The sequence below is a fragment of the Homalodisca vitripennis genome, chromosome 4 (genome assembly GCF_021130785.1).
Source record: "Homalodisca vitripennis isolate AUS2020 chromosome 4, UT_GWSS_2.1, whole genome shotgun sequence".
In the NCBI taxonomy this organism is placed as follows: Eukaryota; Metazoa; Arthropoda; class Insecta; order Hemiptera; family Cicadellidae; genus Homalodisca; species Homalodisca vitripennis.
Window position 1 is genome coordinate 125,888,640 of NC_060210.1, and position 18,126 is coordinate 125,906,765.

At 32.4% G+C, this 18,126-nt stretch overlaps 1 protein-coding gene across 1 annotated transcript in view; it reads left to right on the forward strand.

The window, feature by feature from the left end:
* Positions 1 to 18,126, forward strand: part of LOC124361178 — a 124,619-nt gene that overhangs the window by 101,244 nt on the left and 5,249 nt on the right. The window contains exons 2-4 of the mRNA XM_046815218.1: positions 1,303 to 1,931; positions 4,778 to 4,913; positions 13,648 to 13,781. Coding sequence (XP_046671174.1) covers positions 1,303 to 1,931; positions 4,778 to 4,913; positions 13,648 to 13,781 — 899 coding nt within the window. The remainder of the gene's footprint in view (positions 1 to 1,302; positions 1,932 to 4,777; positions 4,914 to 13,647; positions 13,782 to 18,126) is intronic.

An 18,126-nucleotide genomic window follows, 5' to 3' on the forward strand; every position in this document is an offset into this window, starting at 1 on the left:
GTTATCTGTCGCATATTTCTGTTAAATATATTCAGTTTATCTTAAATAACTTATAAACCATCCATGAAACTATTAAGATTATATTTTATAAAGTATGATTAATAGTGTTGTACCATAATTACAATACTGAATGTTTTTGTGTGCAGTAAGGACTGTACACAGACATGAGTAATGGAAGGAAAGTACTAAATAATTTTTCATCATCAAATGTCAACAAGAAAGCTTGATTAATACCAAATGATTTTATAGTTTTAACACTTTATTTAACTATTTGATGTGCTATACGCGAATTTTGTAATCCTCAGACACCAACGCAAAGTGATTGGCTGGATAAAAATTAAATTTGTGAATAAAGGCGCTACTTCTCCTTCAAGTGGTACAAATCAAAAATTCTGAATTATGAGAACTTATGAGAACGTGGAATATTTCAGAAGTTTTCTGTACATTATTCTTCAGTGTTGGCACATTTACTTGGCCTTTTCAAAAATATCGTTTATATTTTCAAAGTACTGAGTCATAGTTTCCTCTAAAAGCAGGCTGATTTAGCAAACTGATGTCTCGTGTCTGTTATTGAGATGCAAAGTTTCACCATTGGAATATTCATTTATTAGATCTACTTCATTTATCAGCGTGTATACTTGATCAATATTTCATCTTTATGAATACATTACTAATTTAAGGTTGGCATTATTTTTATGAACACATTACTGATCCAAGATCGGCAATGGCTGGTTCGCAATGATGTGTTTCACAAATTTCCGTGTTAGAAAAAAATTTAATGACCTCGATTAGGTTAAAAGACATTAAAATGGTCAAATTATGTTATTGAAAACGACTGTAACAAACACAATTAATGTTATTAATAATCTCAAAATTATTCATACGAGACCATTTAAAACAGCATGTAAATAAAGTAACGTTGATAAATAATTAAATGTATTAGATATTTTTAATTCACCAACCCTTAAATCAATCTCAATCGAAGAAGTAAATTAGTTCCATTATTAAGTAAGAATTTCGTTTACCCGTGACGACAGGGTTGCGGTTGACAGAGTTGGTGAGGAATCCGGAAAGAGGAGAGATCATCAAGCTGACTTGTAACTTTGAAGCAGACGATGAAAACCTGTACTCTGTCAGTTGGTACAAGAACTGTTGTGTTCCAGCAGTGGCAGGGTTGCGGCTGACAGAGCTTTCAACCTTAATCTTCGGACAGGGGAGAGAACGTCAGGCCGACTTGTTACTTTGATGCGGACGATGAAAACCTGTACTCTGTCAAGTGGTACAAGAACTGTTGTGTTCCAGCAGTGGCAGGGTTGCGGCTGACAGAGCTGGTGGGACCTCGATATCCGGACAGAGGAGAGAACGTGAAGCTGACTTGTAACTTTGACGCAGACGATGAAAACCTGTACTTTGTTAAGTGGTACAAGGGCTCTTGTGTTCCAGCAGTGGCAGGGTTGCGGCTGACAGAGCTGGTGGGACCTCGATATCCGGACAGAGGAGAGAACGTCAAGCTGACTTGTAACTTTGACGCAGACGATGAAAACCTGTACTTTGTTAAGTGGTACAAGGGCTCTTGTGTTCCAGCAGTGGCAGGGTTGCGGCTGACAGAGCTGGTGGGACCTCGATATCCGGACAGAGGAGAGAACGTGAAGCTGACTTGTAACTTTGACGCAGACGATGAAAACCTGTACTTTGTTAAGTGGTACAAGGGCTCTTGTGTTCCAGTAGTGGCAGGGTTGCGGCTGACAGAGCTGGTGGGACCTCGATATCCGGACAGAGGAGAGAACGTGAAGCTGACTTGTAACTTTGACGCGGACGATGAAAACCTGTACTCTGTAAAGTGGTACAAAGATGAAAACGAATTTTTCCGCTACATGCCCACCAACATACCACCAATTCAAGTATTTTCTCTTAAAGGCGTAATGCTCGACGTAAGTATTAATATGAAATTATTGCTTTAATTTTGTTACCTCATGTTATTTAGTACTATTATAACAATTTATTTAATTTTTTTGTCTGTTACCTTAATAATTTTGAAAAATGAAAGTGACATACAAGTATTAAGATGATACTCAATATTAGTTTTTTTATTGCTTTAGAAAACAATTTAATCGTACAAATGATTTACCAATTGTAATAATGTACATACAAAGTTTGAGATGGACCTTTTAACTTCAATTTTCTGTGTCATAAATATGCTGGCAATATTTTTAATAGTTTATGGGTTTAAATAGTAGCTTATATAGTAGTTTATATAGTAGCTTTATGTATGTAATAAATTTCAGTTTTTTGTTAATGGTATTTAATATATAAGGAATTTTGTTGTTGATGATAACTACAAAAAACAACTTAACTCTTATGAACGTCTTTTAAACATTTAAAGTTTTAATATTCCAGCCATTCAATTTATGTACAGTTATTATGTCCCATGCATATATTCTACTTTAAAAAAAAAAATCCTCATTGCTCTTAAAAATTCATTGCTATCGTGAATTTTAAGTTAAGCCTTTACGCGATTAATTTATTGTACGTAGATCGTGATCTCCTAAGTGATTTTCAGTACCACATATTTATAAATCCTTTACTTAGCCCCTTTAAAAATACATATCAGACGCATTGTATTTTATATGAATCAAGACAAACATTTTTGGTAACTGATGTTTTTATGAAAACAAAAAATCATATCCAATATGTATTGGGCTAAAAGAATTAGTATTTTAGAAACAAATTCAAATTTTCTTTAAAGATAATAACACAAGCCTTAGAATAGTTAAGAAATTACATGTCTTTAACGTAGAACACAGCGTCAGAATATAAAAATGTTGGCATCCTGTGACAATAAACACACATACACACACACACACACACACACACACACACACACACACACACACACACACACACACACACACACACACACACACACACACACACAATGTGTTATGTGTGGTTTATTTCACTATGTCGTAGGCATGGTCAATTGCTGAACTTGATTTTTCACATTATACTTTTTTTTATGAGAATTTATTACTGTTCTAGTCATCGTAAGTATTGTAATTTTGCAAAATGGTTATACCGTGGGAATGTAAATAAATAAATAAAGACATATTGATGGCTTATTGGCTAAGGGACGGCCAATCACAGTATACTCTACCCCCTCCTTTAACAGTTTTTATTGAATACGAGTGACTGACAATCTCAGTTTGACTAAGGATAGCTCTTTAAATCGAGGTCAAAATATCTCACAGTTTTAAATTTTATTATGCGTGTTTAAACTACAGCTCAATCAATACTTAATCCAAATATCCCAGAGACAACATTTTATTTTGCACTGTTAGTATATATAGGAGATTCTGTGTTATAACAAAATATTGAATATAGTACTAGTAATAAAATAATTTTTATTTTTATTTGTACCACAATAAATGTATTATAAGTGATATGAACTCACTAAGTATTTTAATTAACAGTGTGTTTTGCAAAACATTGCTCAAACAATATAAAAAGTTATACATGTATGTGATTGATTTCTAATTGATATTCTGTTATAGTATACCACAAAAAAAGAAAAAGAAATTCAATTATCATACTTTAGTGTAAAATGTTTTAGGGATATCCTGTAATATACACTAGTTTCATACAGTCCCTAAACTTATATGGATATTCGTGTAAATTTAAGTTTCTTTTAGTTATAATATAAAATATATGTAAAGAATAAAACATGGCTTCTTAAAACAATGTGATAATAGCGAAATTATAGACAAAGGTCCTACATGTATTACAGTTAATAATACTATCGTTTCCGTTTCAAAGTTTTATGAACACTATCGAAACATTATTCGATTTTTCTCTCTTGTATTGTATTGCACATGTATTAAAAATTGATTATAAAACAACAGTTCTTTGTTGATAGTAAAAACTGAAGGTGATTAAATAAGATATATAGAAGTCAAACATTTTCAAAATAGTTCATCAGTAGAATTGTCTAGTTCTTTGTATTTACTGTTTGTATGTATAGGAAATGACAAAGGTGACAACAAAGACATTTGTGAGAAGAAAGAAGGATATAAACCTGATAACTCCGTTTATTTGCCACATATTCGTAAATGTTAGTGAACACTACGATATTATAGTTTCTCTTTTCCATGTCTCATGTTTTTTTTTTGGTAGTTTGCGTACACATATTTGCCAGTTGTTATTAAGTGTGTACCTCGTAAGTAGTGCAAATGTATTTCATTGTTTCATGTCCAAAAAAAAATATATAATTGTTTAAATAAGGACAACAGTTTTAAGATAAAATATCGTTAGATATGCAGATTTACATTTCCCTTGTAAAATAACCATACAATAAGTATTTTTTTTCTATTTCACTAAACGACCATCTTGTAGGTTAACACATTGACTGCAGTGGTTGCAGTCTACTATTACTCCGACCGTTCTACAGTCGGTACATGTCTTGAGTCCCAGTAAAGGTGTTAATGTACTAAACATGGATTAATTCGAATCAGTGTACCATCCTTTTTAATATTATGCTTTCTAGAATTCCAGGCTCAAAATAAAACTCAGTTCTATCTCGGAGTAATATGAGATTGTGCAGACAATTAATAGATCAAATATCTCTTGTGAACAACACCTAAGGAATTATCTAATGATAATATAAATATTGAAAGTAAAACCGCCCAAAATAGTTCAAGATCCTCATTAGACTTCTTAATTAATGCGTAGAGATAGGACCGAGGACGAGGTAGTCGCTTAGTAATGCTTGTCCATGCTGTAGGAGTCGCTGTCCGGCATGAATCATGTGATGTTGAGGGATGTGGCGTTCTCCAGCAGTGGCAGCTACCGTTGTGAGGTCTCCATGGAGGCACCAAACTTCGAAACTGTCTTCTCCAACCACAACATGACCGTCCTTTGTAAGTATTTCTTTATCTTTTCTTAACATTTGGATGACAAGTAATATACAATGGGGAACCCCAATATGGGTTGTAGTGGTGTGGACGACATCCTGCTCTACTATTGCTACAAAATACATTGAAAGGAATGGCATAAGACAGTCTTCCTTAGACATAAAAAACTCCAAAGACTTGGTTGGATCATTCTGAGAATTTCACTACCCATTATTGGCTGATTATTAGTGAAGCTGGGCTGGAGGAGTCGAAAAAATTTAATTTTTGTTGGTTTTTGCGCACAATCTGACGGAAACTCTGACCTTAAACTTGAAGTTTTGCTCGCAGCTTTATTTATATATACGCAACACTAAGTTCAATGAAGCGTTTCAAAAAGTTCTACATTCATCTTATGGGTAACACTGATGAGAACAATAAATAAATAATGAAACTTGCACAATCATACGACATTTTAGCATTTGATATAGTAAAACATGTAGCTAATGAAATGAACTATAGTTTTAAAATCTTGGACCTCAGCGAAGTGATTTACTTGTACAATGCTACTATGTTAAATAGTTATAAATTTACTAATTAGGAACTTTCCATTCTAAAATATATTTTTGAAATATTTTGTACGCAGAAATTAAGCACTTTTTTCGATAAACCCGTTTTTTCTTTATTATTCAGCTTGCTCGACAACATATTTTCGAAGTGGTTTGAAACGAAAAACCCTTCGAAGTTAAAACCTGTATTAGTTAGTCGGGTAATATTCAGTGGGTTTAGATTGGTATCAGACAAGACAGTGAAATGAGAAATGAGCACTCTGTGAGAGGACTGCGAATAGTACTGTGACCATATAGTTACGTTAGGGTTTAAAAGATTTATTTGAAAGTTTAAGGTCCTTTTCACTTTGTTAAAATTTATTGGTTTTTAATTTTACAGTACGGAAATTCACGACATTTATTATTTCGTATAGCAGTTGTAACTTTCACCTAAAAATGTGATCATGCATGATACCTTAACTATGAGTATAACCATTGCATTACGTGACATCAAGAATTACATCTCATTGTCAAGCGTTTTAATGCACTAATTAGCCTTTACATTGTTGGAATCAATGTTACGTGACTGTCACGTCTCTATTCTGTACAATTAGATCTCACACTCAGAATGTTTAAATATTGAGAATAACTCCTGCATTATGTGAAATCGAGAATTACAACCCATTGTCAAGCGTTTTGACACAATCAGCCTTTACATTGTTGGAATCAATGTTACGTGACTGTCACGTCTCAATTCTGTACAATTAGATCTCACACTCAGAATGTTAAAATATTGAGTATAACTCCTGCATTATGTGAAATCGAGAATTACAACCCATTGTCAAGCGTTTTGACACAATCAGCCGTTACATTGTTGGAATCAATGTTACGTGACTGTCACGTCTCTATTCTGTACAATTAGATCTCACACTCAGAATGTTTAAATATTGAGAATAACTCCTGCATTATGTGAAATCGAGAATTACAACCCATTGTCAAGCGTTTTGACACAATCAGCCTTTACATTGTTGGAATCAATGTTACGTGACTGTCACGTCTCAACTCTGTACAATTATATTTCACACTCGAAGAGTGTTAATATATTGAGCACCACTACAAACTATAATCCAAATGTATAAAACTTAACGAATGTCTCTCAAAATACATATTAATATTTCAAAATAGACAACAACGGATATATTGTTATAATATTTTTTAGAAAAATTAGAAAGAAATAAAAATTTAATGTGAATGATATACAGATCGTTACAAAAAGATATTTTTTTTCTATTTACGAATATGTTGCCTCTATATGTATGTATGTAAGAGTTCAGAAATTTCAAACAGCTTGGACAACAAATTTAGAGTTTTTAAAACGTGTTTGTATGCTATATAATCTTTCATGTTTACATGACCCGTTTCTAAAATTCATATGTAAAGTTTCGTATTATCCTGAGCCATTTTGCCATATTACCGTAATGAACCTGATCTTCAGAAAAAAGAATCACCAAAGGTGATAAGTAGGTTCATAGGTATATTTGTCGTGAAACAAGCACGTGTTCATTGGTTAGGAAAAAGCGAAAACGTTAACATCGAATCTGCCTTGGGTGACAAGTCGTCCGTGCAACAAATTCAATGTTGATTTTTTCTTAACAGTTCTCGAAGCGTAAAAGGTTCTCGATAATATGTGTTTACGTTTTTGTCCAGATGTCAACAATGTGATTTTAAATCCAGACTTCTTACCGTTTGAAACGCAGTTATTTCTAGGTGAGAGAGAGAATTCACAAAATTACTGAGTATCCGAATTATAAGATTTTAAACCCTTAGTGAAGACCAGTGAAATAACTTAATAAAGAATTATACATTCATAAATATGTAAAATTAAATTGGGAATTACATATTATATAGCTAATTAAAACATAAATTAGTCCACTAGATTTAATAAAGTTGTAAATATAAATAACATTACAACAATATAAAACTACAAAAATATTAGACTTTTTTCATTATTAATAGAAATAATTTGCTAACAAACGTTTGTATTATATGTAAAATAAACTGTGTTATTATAATGTATATTGGTATAATATAATTGTATTTTGTATATTATTATATAATGTCATATTATAGAGCCTTCCGTTTTACTATGAAGGTCAATACGTTTTTCTGAGGAAGATTTAAAATTAACCCAATAATAATAGCATGAATATTTATATAGATTATCTAATGGTCCTGAAGAACAAGATATGAAGAACGAGATAGGAACAAGATAATTACTAGTATTATTGATATCTTGTTACACATATTATAAAACATGTATTCGTGGTACCAAATGGTATCTTCAACTAATAAAGCGATATTTGCAAATCAAGTGATTTAACCTCTAGAACCAGGAATGAGGTAAACTGTCAACAAATGAATTACAACAAGCACAAAACATTTCCCCTTGCACCGAGATGTCTTAAATCTGTCACCTGCCTAACCCTGATACTTTTAATCTTCAATTCTTGGATATTAAAATCAAATCAAAAACATCTTGTATTTCCATTATGATACACAAATTTAAATATCTTTACATATATAATATTAAATTACTTTAGTAATTAAAACAAAAACATAACAAATAATACTTATATGTAGACTGTTCTAATTTTTGTGGAATTTATTCCTTATATAGGTGCATAGCACCTGTGCGTGAGAAAATGGGTCCCATTAATTCAAAAATAAGTTCTTTAGGGAAATAAAATGTTAAAAAATGTTGTTAACTTAAAAAAATAGAAACATAACTTAAAAAAATAATGTATTTAATAATTATAAATGCAGATAACGCTCATAGTGGTATAGAAGTAAAAACAATATGAGATTATAAATGGGACGCTTTAAGCAAACATACTTATCAGTGGATGTAGGTAATTAAAAGAAGAATAAACCACGAACTTGTCTGACAGACAAACGGACTCCTCAGTCAGAATAATGCTTGAGGCCTCTGCTCCCTCCCCTCAGTTATCCTACCCCAAACTAATCTTACCCCGCACCTCTACCTACCACACTGGCAACCAACACCACATGCTCACACACACACACACACACACACACACACACACACACACACACACACACACACACACACACACACACACACACACACACACACACACACACACACACACACACACACACACAAATATAAAAACACGCTCCCATCCTGTAATCAAGTTTAGGACATTAAACTCAGTAATCAGATGTTATAATCCTTTCCATATAATCACGACCCACTCTTTAACCATTGTTTTACTTTTATTTTATAAGTTGATAATGTATATGAAAAGATATTCTTCAGAAAGTCTGGAAAATTTATATAAATAATGTGATATACGTAAAATGGATTTGTTTTTGAAAAGTTTATATTTAGACTGGGTGTAAATATGGAGGATGTAAAATTTCTTGTTGCGCAATGGTGAGTCGGAAATTCAAATATACTTCTGTAAAATCTGAAAATATATATAACAACTACTGTAACAAACAGTTGTCTTATATCCAAAACATTCATTTTGGTGAACAGCGCCTCCGATGCGTAATGCCTATTTTTCCCAGTGCTGCTTTAAGTATTGCTTTCTTAGTTACAAACAGTGGATTTAAAATACTTCTGTAACTAGCATCGCACATTATGATCCCCCCCCTCTAAAAGCTATTGAACACATGCGAAATAAGCTACTCTTATTTTTTCTAATGTTAAAAATTCATGCAGTTGACGAAAAGCGTAAATGGGTTTTATAAGCCTACCAGTAAAATAGAGAACATGTGAAGAATTCATTCTTGTGTCCAATATAATCCCTAAATATTTATAATTGTCAACCCTTTCTAAAGATCCGCAATGACAAACCAAACTTGTAGGATTACCACATGTGTGTAGTTTAATTGAATTAATAAGGGTGTCACTGCTGTCTATCAGGACAATAGGCATACATTTAGACTTAGATATATTTAAGGAAAGTAAATTTTGATCAAACCATTTTTTTTTATTAGATATAGGTCACTATGCGCTTTTTGGAAAACTTCTTCCCAATTGGACCTCTCAAAAAAAGCAGTATCGTCTGCAAAAAGTAAAATCTTCCCAGAAATTCTAATTTTAGAAATATTATTAATTTATATAGATTATAAACAAAATAGGTCCTAAATTGCTACCCTGGATTACTCCATAATTTACAGATGTCAGAGTTCTATTGATTCCGTTAATTGTGGTTATTTGCCTACGATTTTCGAGATAACTATCGAACCAATTAAATGAATTATTTTTTATTCCAACTAATTTTAATTTTTGGAGTAATTTGTATCTATCAACTGAATCAACATTGATTAAACATGTTTTGTTAGATGTCATTGCTTCGTTCAGACTCTTAGAGATATTAAAAGAAGCATCTGCGGTATTCTTAGATTTTATAAACCCGAATTGACAATCAGTTAATATATCATTCTCTTCTAAATAAGAGACTAACTGGTCTTTAACTACCTTCTTAAAAACTTTGAAAAATACACTTAACAGGCTAACCGGTCTATAGCTTGACATTACGGTAACGTCATCCGCTCTAAATAATGGAATGACTTGGGCGATCTTGAAAACATATGGAAATTAGCCTGTACGTATACTTAAATTAACTATGTGAAGAAGAGGGATACAGAGGAATTGATATTTATCAATCAAGAGGGATGCAGATATACAATCATACCTCGGAGCTGAGCCACCACGCATGCTAGTAACGTACCGGTGAAGTTCTGTCTCTGTGATTGTGTGAATTGTGAATTCCTTGTTAACCGTATAGTCATTGTCATCATATGGGCCGTCATCATAAGTAACGTCAACGGTGGGCCGTTCTAGTCAATAGCCCGAGTTAAATTGCAGCCTACTTGTGCAAAATAATTATTAAATGTTTCAGCCACCTGCCGACACTGCAGTTTCACGTCAGAGCTAATTAAAACATAAATTAATCCACTAGATTTAATAAAGTTGTAAATATAAAATAAAATTACAGCAATAGAAAACTATAAAACTATTAGACTTCTTTCTTTATTATTAGAAATAATTTGCGAACAAACGTTTTGTTTGATATGTAAAATATTCTGTATTATTATACTGTACATGTTGTATTTAATTATTTGACAAAAAAAGTTTTGGATTATTCTTACTACTGATAATGATTGATCTGTAATAGTTAAATTTTGCTGATTTAATTTACGAATTCAATCTATTTTTCAATCGTAAGTAGTATTCTCTTAGATTCAGATTGAATGGCTGTTTTTGAGGAGTTTGCTTATCTTATCCCTTTTCGTAATGCCCCTTACCAACTCTTCCAAAATACACGGTCTATTTATTTCAAATCTATGCTTCTCCTTTGTAAGAATCCTCTTCGAGTTTTCAGTAAAACTGTTTAAAATTTGTTAGAATAGGTTTGAACAAACATTGACCTCGGTGATATTGTGACACAGGTCCAGTCGCAGTTCCCTAAGTAATTACTAAGTAACCTTTTGTCAATGATAGTAGTTTCACTAGGAGCCTTATGATTTTGTCTTGGCATTTTAATACTCAGGGCAGTACAATAGTGATCAGTAATACTGGTCTCGATCACCGCTGTGTGTAAACTGTCAAAATTATAGTGTTTAGTAAAAATATGGTCACGATAAGTCTGACTGGCCCCCGCCTCTCTAGTTGGGTTGTATATGCCACACATAAACCCACATCCATACAGTACGTCTAAGTATCTTTCGGTCTTGTTGTCAGGCATCAAAATGTTAGCGTTTATGTCACTAATAAGTTTATACGTTTTGGTTTTGGTCAGGTGGGAGTAGGGCTCACTGAGCGCGGCAGTAATGTCGTCTAGGTCATTATCGTGAGTTCTGTACACCGCCAGTAAGTTGAATTGTTTGTTGCTACAAGTAAAGTCTCACAGTAGGCCATGCGCACCGCCCAGCTCCGTCTCTTGCACACTCACACCACAAACACACTCTCTCACATACAGTAACACACCATCATTCCGATTGGCACCTCTCATGGTTTTGTACCACTTATAGCCCTCAAGCTCCCTACCCCATTTTCAACAAGCCATGTTTCAAGAATTATATCCCAAAAAACGTTAATGGTTTCCAAATAAACAAACAAGCTGTCGAAGTTTTTACCATAGCTTCTTATATTTAAATGCAATATATTAAACCCCCCGATATGAAATTTGTGACACGAGTTATGACTAAGTGTGTTATTTATAAGAACAATGCCAATTGTTCTATGACCTTCAATTAAATTATGATCTTCGTTCATGAGTGGGAATAACCGACTCCTCTCAAGTAAATAATAAAGGTATAAAAATAATAAAATTTGGTTGAATACGCTTGTTTGAGCAACCACCTCGCGTAATGACGCCCCTTAAATTAGTATAGTACTCATTCTCACACTCTGATATACAAAAGAGAGGGGTTCACACCTAACTGGTGTAACGCCAAAAACATTTAATTTGATAATAGTGCTGCAATACTTTGATGGACGTGGTGTTTGATAAATCAATTCCAATTTTATATATTTCATAAAATGCTTTATTCGTTATAGTGGAAATTGTTACTGACATAAAAATAAAGTTTATTTCATATGGTTCCTCTTCTATAAATTATTCAAATACAGTTCCACATTTACTCTAGTTGGATGTTTGATAAGTCAATAACCAATTTTGTCAGCTGTATAAATAAACAGGGTGTTTGAAAAGTATGGGTACGGCTTAATATTTTAAAAACCATAGGAGATAACAGCTATAAACTTTGCACAGTGTCATATGGCTATATTTATAACACAATAAATAAAACACAATAAATACCGATGTTTTTTAGTTTTATTTATTGTGTTATAAATTTATGACATAATTTGCTAATTAAAAAAAAGTCAGTGAAAACACATTGGTTAGTAGAGTGAAACGCCGCCAACCGCATAGAATACGACGATCCAGTCAGAAATGGCAGCGCATAATGTACTTCACAATGTGTACCTAAAACAACCCGCCATTTCTGATTGGAAAACTTTTAAGATGCGGTTTGCGGCATTCAACTCTACTAAGTGAGCTCTTTCAAATGAGGTATCACTCGACCCATGCTTCAATTTAAGATTTCCATGTTTTCCTCTGTGGGCCGTCCCCCCATGGTTGGCATGTCATGGTAATAGCAAGGAAAAATAGTTTACATAGCCATATGACACTGTGCAAAGTTTATATCTGTTATCTCCTATGGTTTTTAAAATATTAAGCCGTACCCATACTTTTCAAACACCCTGTATGTATAAGTTGGAGAAAAGAGTTTCCTACACTGTGGTACGCCTTGAACTGTAGTTACATAATTTATATGGAGTAATTATTATAAACTACCCTTTATTTTTGCCAGACATAATTTTCACCATAAAAATAAAACATGTTACGTAAAATATAAGATGGGTATCAGTTTATCAAACACCTATATGTACTAAATCCTCGGTGATGTTAGACGATTTTTTTCATTTTTAACGAATTGAATCATTTGGTACCATAAAGCTTTTAGCACGTTTACACTCAGTGAGTCATCATAATTCTGGTGAGTAACTGATCATTTATTAATTGCAGTAACTAGGTTAGACAGGTGACAGATTTTCATTGCCTCGGAGGTGGAAACATTGTACATAACTGTGACTGATGAGCAATCTCCATAACAGTATCAAACACCGAGATTCCTTTAACAATTTTACATTTTAATTTCACCACCGTGTTGCAATTTAACTTTGTTTGTACTGCAGTTTGCTCTTTGAAGGTTTATGTGCGACTGACTTACATGTACACTGGATCTACACGGGATGTGTGACTGGTCATGAATGTCCAGGAGTGCCATATCACTAAGAAGGAATGACGAAAGATTGTAATGATATGGTTAATCTACTGTTCTAATGAGACTCTTAGTGTTAAGGGCTCAACAGAAGGCCTCCCTACCCATTTTATCTGAAGTAGTCTGGAATATTCGTGGGTTAAATTAATTAGTCACACTAATTAGTATTCAAACTGAACTTTTACAAGAAGATTTTTTGCAGATTACCATATTGTAATATGTAGATGAATTCCAATCTTCAAATCGTAGTATTGATTTTTGTAATATAGTATGATAAACACTTTCAAAATCCTGTTATTCTTTTATACATAGTGAGTGTCTACTGTTTGCAGCGTACCCTCAGGAGGAGCCGACACTGTCAGGGGCCCAGGAGGTCTACTCCACCGGAGACGTGGTGTCAGTCAACTGTACGGCACCAGCCTCCCATCCCGCTCCAAATATACAGTTCTACACCAACAACGAGAAGGTAAACTGAAGCTTTTTCTTATATGCTTGCTCCAAATATGAGGCTTTCTCCTATATCCTTGCTCCAAATATTAAGCTTTCTCCTATGTGGTTACTCCAGATATAAGGCATTCTCCTATATCCTTGCTCCAATTATTAGGGTTCCTCCTATACTTGTCCAGATATGGTGCTTTCTCCTACATGCTTGCTCCAGATACGAGGATTTCTCCTCTATATTTGATCCAGATATAAGGGTTTCTCCTATATAATTTCTCCATTAATGTCGGTTTATACTTTACAATCGAAAGTTTCCAGCGGATTGGGCAAGGAACCATATCCAGGTGTTATATAACCCTCACATGACACTTAAAGATGTTTCGTAGTGTAATAGGAGCCAAAAACTAAAAGCTAATTTCCGTCGCTTATAATGTCCGTCCGGCTTTATGTGTGTTTTCATTGAACCATTAAAATGTTCAAAATTAATGGACTAATTATAATCAAACCTTAGTAAATGCCTTATTTTTGTAGGATATATGAATAAACAAGTTCAATTGAATTTGTAAATTAAATTTCAAAATTGTCATTTAACCTAACATGTAATATTTAAACTAAACCATCTTAACAGTACTAATTCAACATGGACGTGACATATCTAATATTTTAAAGAAAAGGGTGTTTTATTAAATAATTAATGGAACTTTAAGTTATGAAATTAAATAACAAATAACTGACTAATTGAACGGCTAGTCTGACCATATATGTTCAATTACCATTGTCCTAATAATAACGTAGCAATTAATCATCTAAAAGCCAACAAATGATTTTGAATGCTTTAGGATGTGTAAAACCTTTTACTTATTACAATAAATTAGTTTGAGGTAAAGTTTTCCAAAGCTTGCATACAAATGATCGCACTGACTGAATACTAATGATTGAATCGGAAGGTCTTAAACACTCCGCTTTATTATCAGTTGGCAATCGACTGCAGCTATAAAACTTCTTATTCAATCGAGATAGAAGACTTTATTGCAGCCGTTTCAAGTCCAAAATGCAAATGAAGATTGGAAGCCGACCAATCCTCCCTGGCAAAGGCTCAAAATGCTAATAAGATAACAAAAGAAACTCACATCCACGAGTATTCACTTCAATAATTCCCCGAGATTCCTCAAAACGTTACAGGTGGAAGTGGAGTTTAATAATGAGTTGCAGTTTTTTTTGTTTAAGAAGTAAGCGGTAATTTAATATGAATATAATAATATCATAATATAAAATCTGAGCGTTATGGTCTTACTAGTATACCCCTAAACGCTTTTAATTACAAGAGATCGAATATAAAAATAACTATCTTATATTATAACGATGATTAAATTTATTTACTGAACTCGTATTAACTACAGTTATTGCTGATAGCACTATAATATTCATAATTTGGTTTTTTTTAAGTATTAACGAGTATAGTGGTATTGATTTTACAGAAAATAAACTAATACATTTTTAAAACTGTACAAACCATTCGGAATATGGTATAGAACAGAGCTTTTTTTATAGTGAACTAACAAGTGCAGCACTTAAAGTTATCAATTTAGTACTAGCCTATATATGATTATATTAAAATACTTATAGAAACACGTATTCTCACAGGAATTCATTTTACTAATTTAGGAACAAATTTGTTTACAGTTTTATAGCTTCCAAATGGTATTATTAATGAACAATCTGAAAAATGAATAATATTTCAATAGAAAGATCTGTGGAATAGTGACAAGATAACAAAAAATTAAGGAGCCGTTGTAAAATACGTAGTTATTCTTTGTTTAAAGTTTGTTATTAAAGATGGAAGGTTTGAAAGGAAACAGGACTTCGGACATTTGCCATCGTTATATATTACAAAAAAGAAAACAAAATATTTTGAGGAATGGAATTTATCCTCTTCGTCAGGTAGGGGAGGTATTAATAAATATAAAAAAAGAACAGAAAGAAGAAAATAAGGGACAGAAAAAGGGCTCAAACATACCCAAGAGCTATTTTTTTTTTTTTTTATTTTCCAATGCTCAAAACCTTTTGCTATACCTGTTATCCTTTCATACGTAGTTAGTTTAGAATTTATTTAACCACTTGCGTTATAACTTAGTGTTAGTGATACATGCTTAAACTACATATTGAAAACTTTAGGCTCTGGAAACCCAAAAATATGTTTCTAAAAGTTTTCCAATGGCGGAAATGTATGAAAGTTTAATATTGAGTACTTAATCAGATGAAAGATCTATTCAAGGTATAATATTGGTTCTTAGAGCAAAACATTGGTACTAACATAGCAAATTGGAAGAAAATCGCCGTGTTTCACGAAAGGGGCGTAAAGATAGTTAAAACTCATTATTATTATCCACTCAAACAAACTCGAGATATCAGTTATACAAACTTTCGTGATAATACCTGAAAAGTTTAATGATCCAGAGCATAGTAGTAAACCGTCTTGATGAGGTCTAGACATATATTATACTTAAAATTAAGCACCGCAGAAGCGTGTCTCATTTATTTTTGCAGTGAAATACCTGTATTTGGTTAAATAATATAATTGTTATATTTCTAAGAAAATGACGTAAGTTAAATATTAAACTTAGTAACGTTTACCGTTGTTAGGTACTATTGAGTCAAGTATTCTGGAAAAATTTGCACAAATACTTAATAGTTATAAAAAACTACGATAAAATTAATTGCAAAATATCTAACCAGTATATAAATAAAAATATATTTTCTCGAAGGGACTCTAGTCTGATGTGAAGTGATTTTTGCATCATTCATAATAGAAACATACGGTTTTATTTAATAGTATAAAATTTAAATTTGTTCTTAAATCTATGTGCCTAATACAAACAAATTTCAAAGTTTACGAGAAAGCTCACAAACTTTCAACTCCTAAACAATAAATCCCTCAGATTTCAAGTCAGCAACTGACCAAACAATAAGAAATAGTTATAGGTAATAATAACTATAACATTGTATGTGTTATAATTAAGATTCTAGACTAGATTAAATATGCTAATAACAGTTATAATACGCAATTTGCAGTACTTTTGCTGTTTTGTTGGTTTATTATACATTAAGTCCATTTTAATAAATTTGATAGTGATGTTAAAAAATATCATGTGGTACATATATAATGGAGAATGTAAAAGGAACAAATGAAATAAGAATAAAATTTGTTGGAATTACTTCAAAAATTTAAAATCTAACACATTTATTTCATCTTTGATGTTGATTTTATAACGAAATGTTAGTTGTAATTTGTAGGACACTGTCATATGTATGTGAGAAATGGTCGAGATTTATAGGATCTTCAGCCTTAGGATTGATTATGCTGAGTAAGTGATGTATAGTTATTAGTCAATCTAAAGTCTTGACTAAAGAGAAACCAACCTTCCCACCGTAGGAAAGGAAGTATAGTAATACAAAGCGAAACAGAGATGCCGGATGTTATTAGATAGCCAAGTCCGTTGAGAGAACGCTGCTAAACAGCAGGATATGATTACACATCACTTTCAACAAATTCACACCAAACATGCTGATACCAAAAATATTGGTACTAACCATCCAATGGAGATTCACAATATGCGTGGTCCCAGACGACATGGCGGAGAAACTGGAAGTTGGGCTGCAAGGCGAGATGGCGACAATGCTTCAAAATTTCGAAGATGATAACGCGGAAATCTGGTGTGCGCGTGAGTATGTTCGTGTGCGGAAAAGATATATGAGACGTTATAGTATCTTGTGCCCATTAAAATTGGTTTGAGTTAAGACATTTATTTAATTATAGCAATGTATCATTAAGTAATATCAAAGTTTTATCAATCATCTTAAATGTTTCAATTCAATTTTCTAGGTACTTATACCGAAAAGCAAATAACAAAATCCTCGTAAAACTAATATTTTGTTATTGGAACTATGTTTATTAATTATTTATTATATATCTAAATGTTCTTAATTTGAAATAGTAATTCATTCTATAAACTGTGTAAAAATAATGTAAATGCTTAGAGAATCTAAGAGAAAGATTTCTCTTTCTTAGTTTAAATGGAAACTATCTGAAATAAAATAATTTTTAATATGATGTTTAAACATACAAATTGTCATTAGAAGTAATGAAATACAAACATGTAAATAGAAAACAATATCAACTTTTTATTCAGACTTATATCAAAATTGTTACGTGCAAATGTATATTTCTGATCTTTGGTAATATTTGAAATGATAACAAAGTAATTGAATTTTGAAATAAATAAAATATGTGTTGATTCGTGCATGTGGGTTGTATTGCCTATCGAACCTACTAATACATCCTCTGGAAATAGTTAAGCTTAAATATTTCA